Source organism: Glycine soja, chromosome 5, assembly GCF_004193775.1.
Source record: "Glycine soja cultivar W05 chromosome 5, ASM419377v2, whole genome shotgun sequence".
NCBI lineage: Eukaryota > Viridiplantae > Streptophyta > Magnoliopsida > Fabales > Fabaceae > Glycine > Glycine soja.
Window position 1 is genome coordinate 40,023,907 of NC_041006.1, and position 22,093 is coordinate 40,045,999.

General features: G+C 30.7%; 2 protein-coding genes across 2 annotated transcripts; one reads left to right on the forward strand and one right to left on the reverse strand.

The window, feature by feature from the left end:
* The first annotated feature begins 2,523 nt into the window (after positions 1 to 2,523).
* LOC114413274 (MACPF domain-containing protein At4g24290-like) lies at positions 2,524 to 8,704 on the forward strand. Its single transcript, XM_028377572.1, has 6 exons — positions 2,524 to 2,928; positions 3,197 to 3,435; positions 5,364 to 5,565; positions 6,442 to 6,625; positions 7,070 to 7,236; positions 7,690 to 8,704. The coding sequence occupies exons 1-6, from the start codon at positions 2,677 to 2,679 to the stop codon at positions 8,356 to 8,358; spliced, it is 1,713 nt and encodes a 570-aa protein (XP_028233373.1). The 5' UTR covers positions 2,524 to 2,676; the 3' UTR covers positions 8,359 to 8,704.
* Positions 8,705 to 10,080: 1,376 nt separating this feature from the next.
* On the reverse strand, positions 10,081 to 16,796 carry LOC114413275. The gene is made up of 9 exons (XM_028377573.1): positions 16,565 to 16,796; positions 16,225 to 16,367; positions 14,905 to 14,996; positions 13,619 to 13,766; positions 12,865 to 12,996; positions 12,612 to 12,764; positions 10,699 to 12,291; positions 10,443 to 10,612; positions 10,081 to 10,358 (listed from the first exon to the last, which is right to left on the reverse strand). Exons 2-9 carry the CDS (start codon positions 16,339 to 16,341, stop codon positions 10,214 to 10,216), a joined length of 2,550 nt encoding a protein of 849 aa, XP_028233374.1. The 5' UTR covers positions 16,342 to 16,367; positions 16,565 to 16,796; the 3' UTR covers positions 10,081 to 10,213.
* Between the last annotated feature and the right edge of the window lie 5,297 nt (positions 16,797 to 22,093).

Genomic DNA, 22,093 nt, shown 5'->3' on the forward strand with positions numbered 1-22,093 from the left:
ATCTTCAATGGACATGGAGTCCAGGAACTTCTTAGAATTTTGTCAATATTATCATAGTTATCAAAAGTCTTGTTAAGACAATGTAATTCATTTAAAATAGTTTGGAAGCGTCCAAATATGACTTGTATATCTTCACCGTCTTCCATAGTGAAGAGTTCATACTTACGTGTCAAGAAGCTGAGTCTGTTGCATTTTATCCGTGAGGATCCTCCATACATTAAAGCTAATGTGTCCTACATTTGTTTTACACTTCTATAGTTGTGTACCTTTGTATATTCTTCCTCAAAGAGGGTGCACAACAGAGCGTTTTGAGTTTTAGAGTTCAGCAACAACCTATATCTTTGAGCATCTGTCTAGGAGGTTCTGAGAATTTTATTCAGCTGATCATCCAATGGAATATAGTTGCCATGTTCTATGATATCTCAGAGGTCTATGTTTATGGATTCGAAATGAGCTATTATATGTTCCTTCCAGTAGTTGTATTTGACGCTTTTGAATAATGAAGGTTTGTTTGTGGTATACCCTTTTTTCATATCTATTTGACTTTAGGATATTTCCTTTGTATTTGTGAAAATACTTAACCTGAGGGGCTAATGTCAACTGAAATACAATAAATCACACAAGAATGAGGGTTAAATAGTGTATTAGTCAAAGTATAAAACCTTTTCGAAATGGAAGATGTTATAATAAACAAGTTGATAAGAACCTTCGTCTAGTACTAAAAGTGGATTGTCGTCCAGTGATGTATAAAACTTATTTTCTGTGAAAATCTTGTGAGCAAAATGTGCCAATAAGGGACTTTGAAATACTTTGATAAGTTAAGAAAAAGCAGTAAAAATACTTCATTTTATACTGATTTACTTAACCAAAGCTATGTCTATTTCTCCTTTACCAACCAATAAAGGGTTCTACTAATCAAATTTGATTACAACAAGTATTCTTTTTCTGCCACTTCTTGCTTACAAGTATTTTCAAGGCCACTATTGACATAATCCTTAGATTCTCCCTAAATTTATGAACACACAAGTATTGTTTTGTCACTAAGTCCTGACTTTCACAAACAAAAATTTGATATAAAATCATAAATTCTTTACAACACTCAACAAGTGAATTTACAATAAAGTTCTAATCTCTCACAAGTACTTTGTGTATCACAAAGAATGAACTTTCTTAAGCTTAGTGTATTTCTCAACTAATGTTTTACTTTTCTCTCGTTTCTTGATTCAGAACTCTTATTTTTTCTGCACTTGTTCATTATCATTCTTCAATCCTTGATATCGTATTTATAGGTAGAGAGACGCTTGTGATCGTGGAGAGTATCTTTGAAATTGAATAATATGACTATTGTGCATATTAATCTTGTTTCCTAAAATAAACAAAAATTACGCGTTTCTGTTTAATAAGATCATGATTTTTCATATCTGTCATTCATAGCTCAATATGACCGTTAGACATATAAAAGGAAATAAAAGATAGATTTGCAGATATGTTCCTTTTAAACAAAATCATATAAACTGGAATAAATTAATAATTCAAATGAAATGTTTGTTCCATTTATTGTTTGGATGAACTGGATGAGTACTCCCTACTTTCAGTAGACGAGGTATTTATTATTGGATAAGTCTCATATGATGTTTCTTCTAGTCATCAAACTTGTTTGACTTACATGTAATAGAATGGTTGAAACAAATTTATATCTGTATTTTTATCAAAACCTTAAGAGATGTCTGGGTCGTCCAGTGATGGATCGTTCTGTATCTAACATGTGCAACTATATTGTGGAAAGAGGCTAAAAATTCAATGTTTGAGTAATAGAAGAATGGCTTTGTTGTTCAAATTAAAGGATGTTAGATGCCAATATACACCTTCTAATCTTTAAGTGGTTCCATATTAGTAATAATTCACTCACTCTAGTCAACCAAATGAACTAGATTATTCGTTATATGGTATTCTTTTTTATGTTAGGTTTTTTTTAATATTAACCTTTATTATTGATATTAAAGTGTTAAAAATAATAAATTTTTATTTAAAAACTATCATCATACAAGAAGTTAGCTTTTTTTTAAAAGAAGGAAAAGAAAAAAATAACTACAAAATGTTATAATTTTTCTTAAAAAAAAGTTACAAAATATGATAAGTTCACAAGAAGTAGCTTTTTTTTAAAAAAAAAATATTATTATCATCATGATTATTATTATTATTTTGTAGTTCCTTCTTTTTTTTATCAAAATATTATAATTTTAAATTTCTATTAAGTCCTTTGTATCTCTCATAACCTAAATGAATCTTTACTTTTTTATTATTATTATTATTATTTCTTGATCAATCAGCACAAGTAATTATTTTACCTACCAAAAATACCATAACTATGATAAGTTTTGTATCTTGTTCATGAGTCCTAAGATGTTGTGCGTTATTATGATATGATGATATCATCCACTCAAGTCAACAGTCAACTCCGTGTACGTGGTCCTGATTCCTTGCTGCTTCCTACTGTTCTAAAAGCAAAATCAATGACACCAACTTCTGCTCCCCAATATCTATGTAACTTCCTAGAACGTTCTTTTTTGTAAAATTAAGTCTTTGCCTATGTTGATCTTAATGGAGTGTGCGTTAGTTTTCTCTTCTCCTTTAATATTTGCCTCGCTTCCATGTTATATACCTTCAAATTGAGTGATGGCACCAAGAGTTTCGAGTTTAGAAGCAGCCCAGAAAGCCATAAACTCAATTGGGTTGGGTTTTGACATAACACAAGATATAGCTTTTGACAACTGTAAGAAGGGTTCAAGGTTGATATTTGTCAATGAGAAGCAGTGCCGTAATCTGGAGATTCCTGGAGGGGTTTCAATTCCAAATGTCCCTAACTCTATCAAATGTGTCAGAGGGGAATCCATTAGAGTCCATTCAGAAGTTCTCACCTTGCAACAGGCATGTTAAGAATATTATGTTACCGTGTTTATATACTTTAGAAATGTTAATAACGTATTTTCTAACACATTTTTGTTAATATATTATTAATTATTAGTTAAAATTTATTAAAAAAATCACAATTTTATGAATTTTACTTATTATTTAATGAATTCGACTCATGATTAGAAGAAGTATTACAGTAAGAAAGTTGCTAGCTCTTTTCTTTATGTACTTGTATTGACCTATAGATAGATGCTACTTTTTGTGACCCTATGATGTCTTTCAGATGTTGGAGCACTTCAACCAGGAAATGTGCCTTGGAGGACAAACTGCATCTGGCCATTTCTGTGCTTCATTTGGGTTATCTTGTCGAAATATAAAAGATTTGGCTTCTATCAAGTCTCTTGCATATGATGGGTGGTTCATCAAACGCTATGCCGTTGAATTAGAAAGGTATCAGGGTGAACTCCTTGATCATGTCAAAGAAGCAGTGCCATCATCATGGGATCCTGAGGCCTTGGCAAGGTAAGATCCCGAGGCCTTTTTTGTTGTAGTAAGAAGTAACAACTTACTACTCCATGTATCAAAAAAAGAAGTCTTCTGGCTTAGAAATTATGAGCTTATCTTGCACATTACTTACCATTTCAACAGAGTTATACCATCATGATAGGTATTGTTTGGTTCCTAAAGATCGAAGTTATTCATTCTGTCAAATAATAACAAATCGTCCAATTAATGCAAGTTCAAACCTTTTTTGTTAATTTCAATCTATTTATAGACCACATATAATGCTTTCTTTCATCAGATATAATGTATCATGTATAAAACAATTTCATTAATGTCATTATAAAGTTCAATCTGTATATTCCAAAAATCTCCTCATGCACTACTCTGCATTAATTATTCAATTATTATCATCATTAATTATTCAATTATTACTTAATGTTCATTTTTTTTAACTAAATACCTGAACAAAATTTCAATTTCATTTTATTACCTGTATTTAGTCGTCTTCCGTTAAGTTAAGTGATGACCTAACAGAGTGTCACATCATCACGTTTTGTCACGGACATCTCATTATCACATTATTACCTTAAATGACATAGCACTAACGTGTCAGTGATTGGACGTGATGATGTGACATCCTGTTTGGCACATCATCACTTAATGGAAGACAACTAACGACAGGTGGTAAAATAAAATTGATTTTTTTTTCAAGTAGATATTTGACAAGGAATAAATTTTTAGGTAATAATCTAAAAAAGATTTATTTTTCAGGTATGAAAAACTTATTTAATATATGACATGAAAAACTTATTTAAACGATATATAATTGATGTTTTGCAATTTATGATTAATGTATACATGTAACATGTTATCCCTCCCTCTTCCTTCACTATTCTCTTGATCCAAAATATATATCTCACTGTTGGATTCTCTTTTAGCTTTATTCAGGTATTAAATGTATGTAATTTAACTCTTTAATTTTACTTTTAATATTATCTTATTAATCTAGCTCAATTAATTAAACACGATAAATTGATAGTGGGTTATTATAAATTTTAAATAGTATTTTTTTATTCTTACCAATAAAAAAATATCTTATTTAGTTTGACGTATTTCTTATTTTGAATAAGGAATTATCTTTAAAAAATAAAAAAAAAAGTTTCTTAAAGTAAATTACATATATGTTCATCATGTTATTTCAATTAATTTTTAGTTTTTTTGACAATTTTTACAAATATTTGATCAAATAAAAGTGTTTGAGAAATGATTTTTTTTATTAACTTATAAGCTTTGTTTTTAAACATAACTTAAATTTACGATTACTATTTTTATTTTTATTTTCAATAAAATAATAAAATTTATCATTTATCATTTTATCTGAAATTAAATTATTTATTTTGATAAAACTCCTCATTATCATTTGTTAACTAAAAAATTGTTTTTCAAATTGGTTTAAATAAGTTTTTCATATTTGGAAAAATAAATCGTTTTCAAATTACTACCTATTTTTTATCAAATATCTACCTGAAAAAAATTTAGTTTCATTCTACTACATGTTAATTTTCTTCCGTTAAATGATGACGTGATAGAAGTGTTACGTCATCACGCCCAATCACTTACACATCAGTGTCACGTCATTGAAGGTAATGATGCATGTAATGACGTGGTACATGAAGATGTAGTACTCTATTTGTCACGTCATCACTTAACGGAAGACGACTAACGACAAATAGTAAAATGAAACTAAAATTTTTTTCATGTGCTTAGTTGAAAAAAATGAATATTAAATAATAATTTAAAAGCAACTTATATTTCAGTATGAACAACTTAATCAAACCTTTAATCAATGCAAATCACATTATGAAGGGCTGTCATTGAGTGAAGCAATTGACATCTTATAACTGTAATTTCACAATGATAAAATTATTTGTATTGATTCATGCAAGGTTTATAGAACGTTTTGGAACTCATGTCATAGTTGGGGTGAGCATGGGAGGGAAGGATGTGCTATATCTTAGACAAGGGGATACATCATATCTTGGTCCTACTAGTATTCAGAAACTTTTGAAGGACACAGCTAATATGAAGTTCAAGGATTCTGCAGACAATCATTGCCTGGCTTCTGAAGACTTATGTAACCAAAAAGAGGTGTCATTGCACTTCTTCATTGACTCACTGTTGTCTTTCTGCAAGTTTTGTTGGAAAAAGAAAATAATTATCATAAAAGGTGTTTTGCGTGAATATTTTATATATTGGTTGATTCTAAGGCAGGACTTGTAGACAATCCTTCCCCTTCCATATGCCCTCAAAAATAAAATAAACTTGAGTATGCTTGTTTTTGCTAAAAAAGTATTATTCCCATAAATATAATAAAATTATAAAAATTGAATTTTTAGTGCAATTTCTGTTTGTTGATCATTAACTTACATGTAATTTGTTGAGTTAATTATCTAGTTATGACTTTGCTGACTTTGCTAACTCATGCATCCAGTATGCAATTAGTGAAAAATTTAAACTCATTGCAGATTTACATGTTAAAATATTTGCATCATAAGGTGCTACAAGTGCAACCAGAATTTCTTACTTGCAAATAGTATGTGCCTTACATTACATATGGAATTGCTCGTTCAACTTAGAAATTTTCTTCTACAAGAATGATTATTATTTTATGCATGTCCAGCTGCACAGAATGGTTGGACCTTCCTTTATTACCATACTACCATTAATTATCTCTTCTTATCTTACAATGAAATAATTCATCCTGAAATTTTAAATTCTGTTAGAATGCTACTGTGTAAATGTTCCTTTCATGAAGAACTAGTATAATGCAACTATTAGTGTCACATCATTAATATTTAATTTCCAATATAATGAAGAAATGTTTGTTCTGTTATGCTCTGTTAATATATGCACTGCATTTTTGCCCAAGTCCCTCTCGTGCAATGTAACTGATGTTACAACCAAAAAGTTTTTCAAATTTCCTAATTGCATTGATCATTAATAAATTCTCAACTATGTTTGCAGAATCTTTTTATGGTACATAGTAGGAGGGGAGGAAGCAATCAAAAGATGTATCATAATGAATGGTTGGATACTATTGACTTGGAACCTGATGTAATATCATTGTTCCTTCTCCCTCTGACATCCCTTTTGACAAGTATCCGCGGGAGTGGATTTGTGAGCCATGCCATAAATCTGTATCTCCGTTGTAAGCCATTATTTGATTTGTTTTGTTGCACAAATATTTCACTGAACATTAGTAAACATTTGTCCTTTCTACCTAAATTTCAGAAGATGATCATCGTGTCATGAAATTCTTTTTTATCCACAGATAAAAAATCTAGGGGCTTTATTACTTTTAGAAAATGTTTTCATTTCTGGTCTTCATTTTCAATTACAAGAATGTCTCCTTATTTTTACTTTGTTTCTAGAAAACATTTTCTCGGACTGTACAGTTCCTAAGTGATTCTTTGAAGGGAACTCAATTGACCACTTTCCTTTATTTTGTCTAGCACACTGGTAGAAATTAGTAATGGGTTTTTCTGTTGTAAACTTAAAAGGGTTAGAATGGATAAACTCTCATATGTATATAATAACTCTTTCTGAAACTGAATTAGCTGAACCTGCATGTAAACTGTGACTGCTGAAACAGACAAACCTTCAATTGAAGACCTTCATCAATTTTGTGAGTTTCAGCTACCAAGACAATGGGCACCTGTACTTAGTGAGATTCGTCTTGGTTCCCGTTGGAAGCATCAAGTGAACACCTGGCTAAAATTTAGTATCTTGGGTCCCAAGCTTTACATAAATACAATTCCAGTAAGTTTTCCATCTTGCATTTTTATGTGCATTTTATGAGTAAAATGTTCCCATGCTTTCAATGTTTCTAATAAACTATGAGCACAAAAAGATGTACCTTACTCTCCTTCTTTCTTTCCTCTTGTTATAAACATATAGAAGGCAGGAGTAGTTTCTCTACATACATGTTGAATACGTATGATGTCGTGGTGTGTTGCTTTCTCTTTTTACTCAGAAGTTAATATAAGTATCATGGTTCATGATTTAATCATCTAAAATGTTGTGACCTTCTGTTGATAAAAGGGTATATGGCTCTGATGGTAGTAAACACCAACCAACCTTGCATTTTACATACATATTGATATAGTAGAAGTACTAACATACTAGTAACATTCGCAACTTAGGAGAAGTGCAGCTTCTATACATTATAAAATAATGAATTTATAATCTTGGTTCGTTTTTCCTTGATGGCAGGTAGATGTAGGTAATAGACCAGTAGTTGGGCTAAGATTACAATTGGAAGGGAGAACAAGCAACCGGTTGGCCATTCATCTGCAGCATCTGGCTTCTCTACCCAAGTCCTTACCACTTTCTGACAACGCAAATACGTACTTGTCTTGTGACTCATATAGCTGCAACTTGCATAAGAAAGTTAAATGGAACTCCTTTTCATACGTTTGTACTGCTCCAGTTGAGTCGGATGATAGTGTTTCCATTGTGACAGGAGCTCAGTTACAAGTTGAAAAGAAGTGTCTCCTTTTGAGGCTGCGTTTCTCTAAAGTAATTGGTGCAATTCTGCAGAAGGAACCTGAGTGGGATCAATCCTCCAGTCTTGGCCAGTTTAGCAACAAGTCTGGGGGTATCTTAGCATTTATTTCCAAAGAGGGACAGAGGGGTCATCCAAAGCCAGGTGATAAAACCATTGGTTCCAATACATATTCGTCTGCACGCCCTGCGCCAGTGCACACACCTAAGCTTCAAAGATTTGTTGACACAACCGAAATGATGAGAGGACCAGAAGATACTCCCGGATATTGGGTTGTGTCCGGGGCAAGGCTTTCTGTTGAGCATGGCAAAATATATCTCCTTGTTAAGTATTCATTATTATCCTTTGTTATGCAAAGTGAAAGTGAAGCTTCATAGAAGTGCTTTAATGATCACTTCACCTTCCTTTGAAGTTAAAGGCGCCTCACTGCCTGCATGCTTAGCTTCTTCTATGAAGCTTTCAGTTTCACTGGAAAATAGTGAATACTTAACAAGGAGATATATTTTTCCATGCTCGACAGGAAGACTTGCTCTCGATTCAACCAATGCGAAATTAGTCCTTCACACTATTTTGACAGATAATATGTAGTTTGAAATATAAATAAATGTCAATTGCTTAGATAATACGTCAAGAAGTGTGTAATTTATGTGAGATTTTATGTACATAACTAAAAAGAATATCAAATGATTTATGATTGGCATATGGTATAATTTTGTTTTCTAACTTCTACGGGAAAGTTATTAAATGGTGTAGTGTAAGTACAGATAATTGATACATGGTATCAGTTGTGCCAATTGATCCTCACCATATACATATATGTGTGACATATCAAGTTAGATGAGTGTTTGTATGAAAGGGTGGGAAAAATAAATTTAAACTATGCAATCATACATGAATGGGTTGGATTTATTGATTTAAAGCTATTTAATGATGACATGATCAATTTAAAATGTTACATAACTTTATATTTTAATCTTCAGGACCAAACTAGACCTTAAACGACTTCATCATATATCTTCATCTTTCAAACTTGAACTCTGCCGGGGGAGGGGGGGGATTAATAACATAATAAATATTGAAATAATCAAGTAAAATTTTCATTTTAAATATTTTATTTTTCTCCCATTTCTTTCTGTGAGAGGTGAGACTTTTTCATTTTGTGAATGTCATTATATTTGTTTTTCTCCTCTTTAATTATTTTCTGTGTCTATAAAGAACATGCACCTCTACATAATAGCTTATCAACGTGTTGAACACTTCTTAGATATGACACTTGTTAGACCCGCTTAGGACCGATGTCAAACACTCTTCAATGTGTCACAATTATAAAAAAAATTCCAGCTCAGACACCTTCCTATTGTGGCTTGGGCATGAGCCAAGAGAGTGACCAATACTTACTCTTGACCAGACACCACACTTCTTAGACATTATTCCTTCCGAACTTAATTATAAACAAAAATAAAATAAAGGTTTGATGGACTCAAATATAACCACAAGTAAACTATTTCCATTTCTAAAAATATTTTTTAATTAATTGAAATTTTATTTTCAATGATTTTTTTATTCAAGATATCCAATTCCAATAATGAAAGATATTTTGAGAAAAAAAATATATTATATAAATGTGATTAGTAAAATTAAATGATATTAATTAATTTTCTTAATTAACACAAAAAATAATTAATTTTACTTATATTTGAGTTGAAAGAGAATACTACACAAAAATGTTAAAATATTGAAAAAAAAACTTATATTTTAATTGCAAGGCTCTTAGCATTTTTTTAAACGTGTTATCATATGGCTTAACCAGTTGAATTAACTTTTTAGGAGATAAGATAGGTTTTTTTATCTTGAGATTTTTTATTTTTTTAAAAAGATTGCAATGTGAAACAATCCTTCTTAGTATTCTTTTTTATTATTATTATTGTAAAACTTAACAACTTCATCTTTAGAAGTTGTATATATAAATCTTAATTATCAATTTAGATATTTTTTGTCGTACTAGTTGTATATACGTGTGTACATGCAGTGTTCCATTATCCTATATTTCGTACATTAGCCATATCGTGGCCTGCTGGGTGGTGGTAGAAAACAGCGCATATCTGTATATTCTCGTCCATTTGTTGTATATAGCTTCAGTTAACTGGAATGTGTAACCAACGAGTTGAAACTATTACCTTTTTTTTCCTTCAATAATTATCATTATTTGAATATAAGAGACCCAAATCCTAATCACTTTAACTTGATCCTTTCAGCGGGATAAACCCCCTTCGTTGTACTTCTCTTTACTTTCCGAGTAGATTTTTTCTGAATCTTCTCTTTGCCTTTATGACTAGATGCCATACTTGGTTGTGGAGCTTTTTCCCCGCCATTCCTCCTATCAAATAAAAGACCAAAAAGTCAAATCAATGGACTAATTGAATCAGCACTACCTGCCACAAAAAACGGGTCAAACACAAACCTTAGGTGCATAATCATGAATAACAAACCAACAGCAGCTGCACCACCCAATACTGATCTTAGCAGTAGCCTCTTTTGAGGTTTTGCTTTTGGTATTTCTTTACCTTCCTCTTCTGTTCCAGCTAAATTTTCAAATATGTGCACCCTCTCATCTTCTGGTTTTATTTCTTTCTATATAACAAAATTGCAAAACAGATTCAATTTACAAACGGAAATGATTGACACAGAATGCCTGAAAAAGGGTCAAAATAACTTACTTTAAGATGCACCACACGAGTATGTTCTGAACGATAAACAGGATCCTTTTCATATTGACATGCTTGATGATCACCATTCAATTCAAGTTTTGAGTTTATACAAGATTCAGGACTTGGTATGTCATCATCACAGTTGGCAGGAACTACAACTCCATTGGTTAACATATCTAGCACTCTCTGACCTTGCTCTTCATTGTCTTCAGTTGTGTCACCTTTGAAGAAATCATTAGGGTCATCCCCAAGAGTGGAACATTTTTCACAGTCATCAGCAGCTAGAGCATTTGAGGCCAGAGCCAGAGAGTCAATGCTTAGCTCTTTACCATCAGTGTCCAACTTAACAACAGTTGACATTAAGACTTCAGAAGCTTTTTGTTTGCAAGGTGTAATTTCCTCACGCGATCCATCCTCCAAAATATGCGAACTTTTCTCATCTTTATATGATGTTATAGCACATTTTCCTTTCTGATCCCATTTACAAGACTCAGGTAAATCATAAGACTGACAGGACAGTGACTCCTGAGATTGGTAGCAACTAGCATTATCCAAATCAAGTTGAGAATCTCTCTCTTCATATGCTAGAAACATTTTCAGTGAAGTTGAGCTAGCTTCATTGCTATGAGGAACAATTCCATCTAGAGAATTAGTATTGCAGAAGTAACAACCAGGTGAATATAACAAAGTCTCAGTTTCCTCAAATTTCTTTACAGAATAAGAATATCCTGCGCTAGAAATGATTTGATACAGCATGTCCTTACATTTTACTATGCCTTGAGATTCATGTTCTTCTTTTATCTTGTCCCATTGACCATTCTTGTCACTGTGCACTTTGAAAGACTCAATATTCTTAAAATTGTTCTGTGCATCGACTTGATCTCCCAAGTTCAGCACTTCCCTTGAATAACAGTTCATGCAAGCTACTAGCAGAGCCTCATTGTCATCACCAATTTCAAATAATTTACCATTTTCAGCAGTCTGTGGAGTTGGATTTGAACCATGAGAGCTGGCACTTTGATATACATTTGGTGTACTATTTTCTTCATTAAACAGATCAGTGTCCTTCCTATCTTTTGTTAGCAAGCTAGCATCCCTTTTACCTGGTGTTTTGTCATTCTTAGGAGTTACAATGACAGAAGCATTACTGCTTAACGACACATGCTCAAAGTAATCAAAGTCCATAATACTTCTACTTTCTTGGACTTGTTCCATTCCAGTATCTAAATGAGATGTCATATCAATAAGGTCGGCATGTAAATCCCCACTGGTAGGAGATGATGACCAAGTCAGCTCACAATCATGCTCTATATCCTCAGAGCAATGATATTGCAATGATTCCATTGAACATAGCAACTCAAAGTCATCATTAAATATTTCATTTCTCCGTTGGTTTTGGATGTCCAATTGATCTAACTCTTCGGGCAAATAAACATGTTCAACCATTGGAGAGGCTATGCTGTTGTTTATGTCTGATGAATAATCATACAAGTCATCAGTATGTAAGTCATCAAATTGAAGCACTAGAGGTTTGTTTTCTGTATTCCCAGATTGATCTGAATATGTCTCATAATCTTTGGTGGAGTCTGTAATGGGGTAACCCTACAGAAGCAGCATGCTTTAGAAATACAAGTAGCAAAATGATTTGGTAGAAGTAGAAGCACAAGGTACAGCGCATGACGTTCCCATAAATGCATACTCATTGACAATTTATTTACTTGTTCTTTTGTGGTTAAATTGGATGCCAAAACACTTGGATACAAGAACAAGAGGATTGGTGGATTGGTGGGGAATTCAACCTCAAACATTATTATCACACCCAAGTCTTAAAAAGAATTAGGCTGGTGCTAATTGAATCAAAGGTTCGTTGGCATAGCACTTTAATGTTTTGTTTTAATTGATTAGTGAATTCAAGGACAAACCTGTCTAGATTTTCTTCTTTCATGCTTTTGTAAGTAATAGCTACCGGAGGAATCAGCAAGGATGCTGTGTGATAGCTCTATGCTTCTACGCCTGCATCCAACCAAATCCTTGGGCATGGCCACCATACAGGTCACAATGTCAAAATCTGGAACCTGTCACCACGTTTCTACATTAGCAAAGACCGTTATTTAGAGAATAAAATGCAAGGGCAAGTAAATTATGATTGTGAGGAATATTATGAGACTCTCTTACATTTATATTCATAGATCTAGATTTTTTGGAGAATGAGCGTATACACATGCAAACTTTTCGAGTATTTCTTCTCTCAACTACATCTGATGGAGAGAAGAGGTCAACGCCAGTCAATCCCAAAATTTTGCAAATCTGCAAATTAAAAGATACTGAGATTACTTTGATCATTTTTACCTGTTTACATCATTCAAAAGTTGGAAATATAAATGAATAAAATGAGGTTTCAGAGTTTGTCTTTCTTGTATTCCTATGCTTACATCAAGAGATTTTCTACTATTTCAAATAAGTCAGTATCAACATAACATACAGAGATTTCAAACTAAAATTGATATGATCTAGTGGTCAATAATTATTGTGTCTTCATGCCATGAGTAACACTAAAAATCATCAAGGGGATGCAATTCGATTACATTAGAAAGGGAAAGGAAGAACTAAAGAATGGTTGAGCAGAACTTCATAAGTATAAACATCCACAGAACTGCGTTTCAATTTGGGTTCAAATTACAAAAGCCAGTACCATTTTCCACACAACCGCATGCCTCTAAATTCAAATGAAATATCAACGAAAATTGCTGGTATCAGAACATTACTGAAAATATAATTTAACTATATTCTGGTAATAAGTGTCACTGATCTGTTCGATCACTTCAAAAAGCATCTAACAATATTCTCTTATAAATTGGAAGTAAGGAAAATTTAGCAATTGTTCACTTAATTTGTCAAAAGGAGAAGATATGATAATCAAACAATTTACCTTCAGAAATGAATCAACATTAGAATAAGGCCTGTATCTCGCAATGTTTTTCTTAGAAGCAAATGGCTGGATTTTGTATGCTTTAATATGCCTTAACTCCATATGCTTTGCCAACAGCAATTTCCACACCACTTTTGATACTTGAAACCTGAAAACCAATTCAAACTGTATTCAGATTCCAAGCAATGTAAAGTGCCAATGCAGGGGCTACTTGTGTGATGCCTCTTGGGAGTTAGATTCTACTCACTAATCAGACATGAAAGTAGTCCCATCCTTTAATTTCCATACAAAAGAGACATAGTAAATTACACTCTTCAACTTATATTCTGGTGAAATCAAATTCTTATAAGGAGTTAATTTGAACATGTAGATTTGCCTGGAATAAAACATAAGAACATTTAGGATTTACTCTTCAGAAATAGAATAGAATTATAGCACAAAGATTTTCACAAATGAATGTTAGAATCGTGAATCGATAACGGTTGATTTGTTTATATTTGAAAAGGTAAATTTATGGTGTAATTTTTATTAGTTTTTTTTATTCAGAAACTATCATTTTCAATTTATCAAAGAAGTATCAAAATATATTTTTTTCAAGGTTTTTTCTGAAAACGTACATAATTAGTATAATTTTTCAAACACATCTTTTAATTTTTTTTTTAAAAAAAATCTTTTACTTAAAAAGATAGAAACAGTCCATAAAAAGATTTTCTCCAACTCCTACTATTTTCCATCCAGGTGGTGAAAATCGTATGTGTTAGTCGTTCACTAATATTTTTTTGGTCACATTCTCTCAAGCTTTATCGTCAAATTTTTTTACTTTAATTGTTTTAATAATTAGTAATTTTAATTATTAGTAGTTTTAATTGTCTTCTATCCAAAATTAACCAACAAAAAGAATCATCTAATGTGCCTTCTATTTGATGGGTTTTTTTTATAGAGATATCTGTATAAGAATGAGATATATTATGTGGAAAAACTTCATCAATATTTTATTCATATTCAATCTAAGTTTTTATGGATAAACTTTAAACCCTTCCTTCGATCCCCTCTCATCTAGGGTAGGCATCTTAATCTCCATTACAAGTTTAAAAGCTACATTAAACATGCTAATAATCTTAACAGTTTTGAGAAACAATTCAAATTTCCAATTTTTAATAGATTAGAGGTAAGCATAATATATTATAAATTGTTTTTCAGAATATCTCGAGCTTAATATGTTAACAGCAATTTAAAAAAAAGTTTCAAACAAAATTGTCCATCAAACATAGTATCAATATACGTACAGCAATTCTCCATCAGCAAGTAGTTCTGATATAATGAGTTGCTCATCTAGTCTTATCTGCAACACTTCTCCTAGCCAGATTCTCGTTTGAGTCTGTAAATTGGAAAACAAATTAGCTACAGCTATAACGAACAAACCATATCATCTAAAAATCAGTGACAAGGAAAAGGGAAAGAAAACAACTTATAATATTATATGGTGCAAGATTTATTTACGAACACTGAACCAGAGAACTACTGATCATGTCTCACGGCCAGAGGATGAAAAACAATTATGATTCTCTAGTGATTAATACTTGATGATGTGTTTCTCTAGCAACTTCTATATCTGCCTGTATTTATTCGTTAGACGTACAATGAAGAAGTTCGTTCAACCTTTAACTTTACATGGTTTAAAAGCTGAAGTTTGCACCAACATTACCACCCCAAATTCCACATTGAAGAAGAGAAAGCTCCTCCATAAATAAGCAAGAGTTGTTTCTTTCTTTACTTTAATTTTGATACACTAAAAATATTTTTACTCTATCATCAAACAATGAGAAATTATCCTAAATTTGATTTTTAAAGTAATTATAATAAAAATTATCAATGTTCAATTATATGACATGATTGAATTACAGAGTAAAAAACCTAATACTTTTTCGGTCTATTCCATTTTTTTATTTTTTTTTATACGGATAATTTCAGAAATAAGGAGTTATCTTTTTTCCCACAAATTCTCTACCAGTATCAATTGGCTATAACTACCGGATATTTCTCAAACATTAACAGCCATAGCAACAGTGTATCATCTCAACTTCTCATTTTCTAATAAACCAAATTTTATCCACCCATTTTTGTATACTTACCTAACTTATCAGTTCAAAATGAATTTCATTAAATATCGATAAAATTTATGAGAACACAAAACATCTCCACTTTTTCTATGCCCTGTTGGAAGGACTTACACAATACTAGTACAATACTACAATAGCAATACATAAGCCTCGTAGAGCCAAATCTTAAAACACAACAAAATCAATATGCACAACTTAAATTGATATGCAATTATACATATCCAAATCCCGATTCCCGATTCTACATCAAAGCAACTCAATCTATGGTACCACAAGAACTAGAAAGAATATATATATATATATATATATATATATATATATATATATATATATATATATATATAATTCTGTTATTCTACCATGTGCTCAGACTATTTGCCAAAGAATCTACACAATCTGATTCTAAAAGCAAACAATACAATGGTTGCAAAATCGCAATTAGAAACAATCATCAAAACAGTGAAAGTGAAAGAGAGAGTGATAAACCTGGAGGAATGCATCATCAAGTTCACGAAAGTTGGATTCGGCAGAAGAAGAAGACGAAGCGATTCTGAAGAGTTCGGGTGATGGAGCAGTTTGCGATGAGGAATCCTCACAAACCATTGCTCTGTTCTGCTTTCCCCCCAAAACTGATAGACCCAATTCAATGCGTAAGTAATAGCCGACACACTTTTATATAGAACGTGTTTGGATACAAGATTAAAAGAACAGTTTTTGAGAGCTTCTCTCTGTTTTTCCACACATAGAAGCTCTCAAAAACACCAATACCTTATATCCAAACATATCCATAATACTAGTACGTAACAAGCTGGTACCTAGCACTTACATTTTAGTATTGGTTTGGTTTGTGTTCCACTGTTTCCTGTGACGGACAAAAAGTGGTGTGTCACAAAAGACACACCGGGGATTCGGGCTAGTGGCCTTTTTAGCTGTCCTCAGAATATAAAAGAAGGTTTGAAAGCTGAAATGAAATAGTGTAAGTACATCATTCGATGAGGTCCTAGTTATAGTTATTAAGCCACACTTTCTATTTGCAACCACGCTTTCGATCCTGTGTTTCGTTTGGTAGATGGGTCAACATCTTTTTCTTCCCTGTCATCTCCTTCAATAATTATAAATAAATACCATTATGTGTGTTCTCCCATCCTATGTTTATTTTAAGGGGAAAATAAATAATTAGTATTGGTATTATTATTTCTTTCTTAAATAAATGTTCTCATGTGTGAAGTGTGAACACTAATTAGTTTGCAACAGGTGTTACTTTTGAATTACAAAAAGTATGTATTCCTTATTTAATGTCATGTTTCGAGGAGTTGGTAATGTTATACTACTATACTAACTCGTAGGATTTTCAGACTGCCTTCTTTGACGTTTTTATTTCAACTGATAAGAATAAACGCCATTCTGATTGGTCCCACTAATGTTTCAATGATATATGAAACTAAAATTAAATCCAAATTCTTTTTTTGAACCAGAAAAATAAATTAAAACAAAACGATACAGTCAACTATCCTTTTTTCTATAAAAAATAATTATCTTAGGATCGATGACGAGAAAAGATTTATTGTGTCTTCCGTCATTAGAATGAATGTCTACATTAATTAACTTTGAATGAACCAAGTGTGTTCGGGTTTTATGATAGCTGGCAGGGTTATTTATTATAATTTTAAATACATTTTTTTGTTTCTTTAGTTTTTTTTCGTTTCTGTAAAAGAAAATTTTATTTAAGTCCTTTTTATTTTTAGTTCCTAGATAATATTTTTTTACTGTTCAAAATGTTATTTAAAATATTTTCAGAAAAAATAAAAAAAAAATTTATAAAAACTAAAATGAAAAAAAAATTAAAAATAAAAAAATACTAAATTTCATGAACTGAAAAATATATTTAACCCTTTATTATATGCGTAACAGTTGCGGTGGAAAACCTGCCTGAGGCATTTAAGGTAGTTACGTGGAATGGGCATTGGGCATGGACCCGATCTAGCTCCCACAACCCACAACACATCATGCGGGGATTGCGTTACGTGTCCTCTCCATATGCACAACCTCGAAACTTGTCTCCATGTGATTCCCTTTTGTCTTGCACAACTCAAAACAATTATCAATTGGAATGAAATATGAAATCATGGATAGGATTTGGTTGCAGCTCAGAACTTTCCCTCCAACTCCAATCCTGCCAAAAGAAAAAAAATATATATGAAGAATGCATCTAGTTAAAGATCCAACACTGAATCTGTGAAAATCATATTAGAACATAATAATAATGAATGAATCAATTCAGTGCCAAATTTGAATGACCTATCGGGAGCTAGTAAGACTGGTAGAAATTGGAAGTTTAGTGGTTAGACAAAGTCTTGTTATTTCTCACAAAAATTATAAAATTCAGCCACGCGGCTTTTTAGTTATTAAAGCATTTTGTTAGTTATTAGTATCAATATTAAATAATATATTATACCACCATTCTTACTTGTATTAATGTATGTTCTTCATTATATTACTTCCCAAAGTATATTTAATATACATTTTTATTAATAATATTAACCTATTTATATTTACTTATCATTCAATAATTGTTAGTAATAAATATTTAATTATTATTGTTATTATTATTCATTTGACTATAGAAACTTATAAAAGTTAAAGTATGAAATAATACTTTTAGAATTTAATTAGAAAATATTATTAGTATAAAAGTTTTTTATATCATCAAATCATATATCCTAAAATTGTTGATTTTTTGTAACAAAGTGTGTACCTATTCTTGAAAATTTGATGGCTCTAACTTGAACCAACCCAAACAAATACAAATGACTAGATCTTTTTGTGCATTATTTTGCTAAATTTTTGCATGTTTAATACTTACAATCGATCAGTTAGAGGTTGTGAGTTTTTAGAAAGTCAAAGTTATACTGGTATTACCTAGGATTCCTTCGATCACCACCTAATACCCCTTCGATAAGACAATACTCATTAATTCTCTTCATCCTCTTAAAAACTCAAGGATTAGACCTACCCCTTCGGCATGACTTAAGCACCATTTTCAGCATGGCCTAGTACCCTCTCAACCACAACTTGAAATCCCTTCAACATAGCCTAGTATATGCATGTGTATAAAAATGGTTAAATTTTTTAGGTAGCATATATTATTTTATTCACTCTCATTTATTGTGCTAATTATTTCCTTTACACATAAATCTAACCTAACTTGAGCATTAGAATATCTTTTGCAGATATCGTAAAAGATTGTTTGGTCAAATACTAAAAAAGAACACCAAAAAAAAGAGATGAACAAAATGAGAACTAAAATATCCAATTATCTTGTGACAAAATTATAAATAACAAAGATCCCAAATAAAATTAATGCAGATAGGTTGAAAATATTTACATTAATTTAACTCTAAAATTTAAAATTAAAACCTTACATTTTATCGAGAATATTTAAATTAGACCAACTAGTCTAATCCATTTTGTTAGTTCTCCGGCTAAGGTTCGTGCTTCAGCTAAAAAAGTTATGGAATTTGCATTTGTGCTCAAATCTGTTTCATAATAAGACACCTACTATTTTGTTCTTTATTTAAATTTTAGAATTAGCTAGCTCTATCCTTCTATAAAACAAAATATTTTTACAAAAGATGTTACTAAAAATCGGATATGACCACAACAGACAAATACAATTTATATTATTTCATTACAAATTTCTATTGCAATTGGAAACCAAGATTAACTCGTTTTATAAATATCATAATGTGCTAAAATATGTTATAAAGTTAAGCTATATAAGTTAAATTACAACAAATACAAACAAGTTTATTCTTGAACTGGCCTTTATAAAGGGAGGGAAACTGATGTTGAAAAAATCTTTTAAGTAACATCAAGTCCTCGTTAATCTGTTAAAAGAAAAAGAAAAATGCGATGAAAAGAATTGTATAAGAAAAAGTTCACATGCAAACAAAATTTTCACCATCTGATGGAACTCTTTTTTCTTCTTTATATTCTTAACAACACAATAATTAAATCAAGCATGCCTTTTTATTAGAGGAGACGGGGTGTCTAATCAAGCGTGGCTATTAATAGTGATTCAGCACTCGTAGGCATTTTGGGTATGGCCCACAAAGAGTTAGATTAGATGGGCTGGTTATTGGACTATGGATCGGAGCCTATGACAGATCACACAATTGTGAGTCCAGTTTCATCTATCTGGGTTGGGCCTGCTCATCAGAATAAAGCAATGAATTTGGTTTTCTTAAAATACTTTTATGATATTATTTGGTTTTCAATTTGTTATAAAAACATTATTCTTTTATAGATTGTAATATTTTAAAAATCCAATTATCCCAAAAAAAATAATTAAAACAAAGTAAAAAGTATTTAATTTTTCTTTCTTATTTTTGTCTCCTGTAAATGTTTATAGAGAAACCAATCTAACTGGATTCCAACTACAACTGCATACGAGACCAGTTTTAACTTTCCTTCTACGTTAGCTCCTGAGTTGAGTTAGAAGAAAGTAATAAATGAGAATGACATATGTGGCACCATCCATAATAAGGCTGAAAAATGGATTTCAAAATGAGGCTTTTCTAAATTAATTAAATTTATTGTGATTTTATTTAAAAATTCATCTTTCAAATTTTTTTTAGATATAAAGTTACTTATCAAGGTACATTAGTTATTTTTCAATAATAAAATTAATTATTTAATCTTTATAAAAATATTGTCAATCTTAAAAAAAATCATTTTGAAAAACTTATTTTCAGTTAAACACGTAAAATCCCGATAAAAACATTCAATTATACAGACTAGCTTTTGTAAATTATATAACATTGAAAATCCAAGCAAAGTGTCATTTTCTATTTGCATTAAGCTTTTGTTTATCAATTCTTTTAACTTATTATCAAACTATTCATTGTATAAAGAAATTCAATTATAGTCAACAAAAAATGTTTAATTATACAAAATCATATAAAAAGTTGAAATTGGGAGAAAGAAAAATCACAGTATAACTTCTATTATTCCTTTTTTTCTATGATGTGATAAAAAGTTTTTTTTAATTTTGATAAATAATAAGTAAATATGTAAAGTGTTTTTTTATCATTTGTAGTAATTGATTGAAGTCATAATATTTTATATTTTTTATTCACAAATCTGAGACCTTTTTTTAATTATACCAAGTTCAGTTTCATTCCGATAAATAACAGGTTGGTATGAAAAAAATGTTAACATGGTTTAATTTATTAGCATATTCTTAATAAAACTATATTTTAACCCCTCTTTCTATTTCCATTGAGTATCCTATTTTAGCAACTGCTAGTGCTATGGCACAAACAACTAACTTTCCAGTTGCACGATATTAGGTAGGCAGAATGTATTTTTCTGACGGTTTCAGCTTTGGTGCCACAACTTGGGTGTCACGGGGCTAGGAATAGGATCATAAAAGTAAAATTCATGAGGCTATTCCAGCCTTATGGTGGTGTATCTTTACTTTAATGCTATGGTCCTAGACTTGTAGATTCTTTGACCTTTTAATTTTCTTCTTCCTTAACTTCACTTTTCTAAAGTAAAGAACACACCTAGTTGTTATTTTTTTTTTTTTTAAATAACTAGTTAGAATTAGTAAAAACACTAATAACAATATAGCATAAGATAACGATGAATAGGTTGTCAGTTCAAATGATATTCAATTCAATTTATTTAAATAAGGTTTTGAATTTGAGTTTTATGTTTGAAAAATATAATTAATTAAATTTTTTGATAGAAATTAATTATTAATAAAATAAATAAATATTTTATATGAATGATGCTTGATAAAAAAAAATATAACATAACTAAAAACTCACAATGATAAAATGACCAAACCAAAAATACAAAAATGAGATCCAAACATAATGGAATGATGGTAATTATCAAGTCTATAGCATTCGGACTAAGCCCTGCTTCATTCTTTGTTAATATTTCATTTACTTTTCGTTTTGTCTCTTATTGGGTTCTTTTAAATGTTACAAATCTTACATTTGCACTCCTATTCTAGCAAAATTAAATAAGTAGTCATGTTTAAAAGAAATGATAAAAAAAAAGACTAATAAAATGATAATTTTTATGAGTTTCGTTTGAAAAAAATGGAAGGAATCAAATTGCATCATTAATAATTTTATACAGAACGTATTTTTTTTATCAATTTAATATTAAAATATAATTGCATATTACCTTCACTGTTTCTATCAAAATTTATAAAAACTAAACAAATATGAATATTTAATCACAGACTTCTTATTTTTATATCTATGTTTTTTTTATCATTTTATATATTTATATTTTAAAGATATATATTATGTCAATTTTGGTGCATATTAATGGAGTA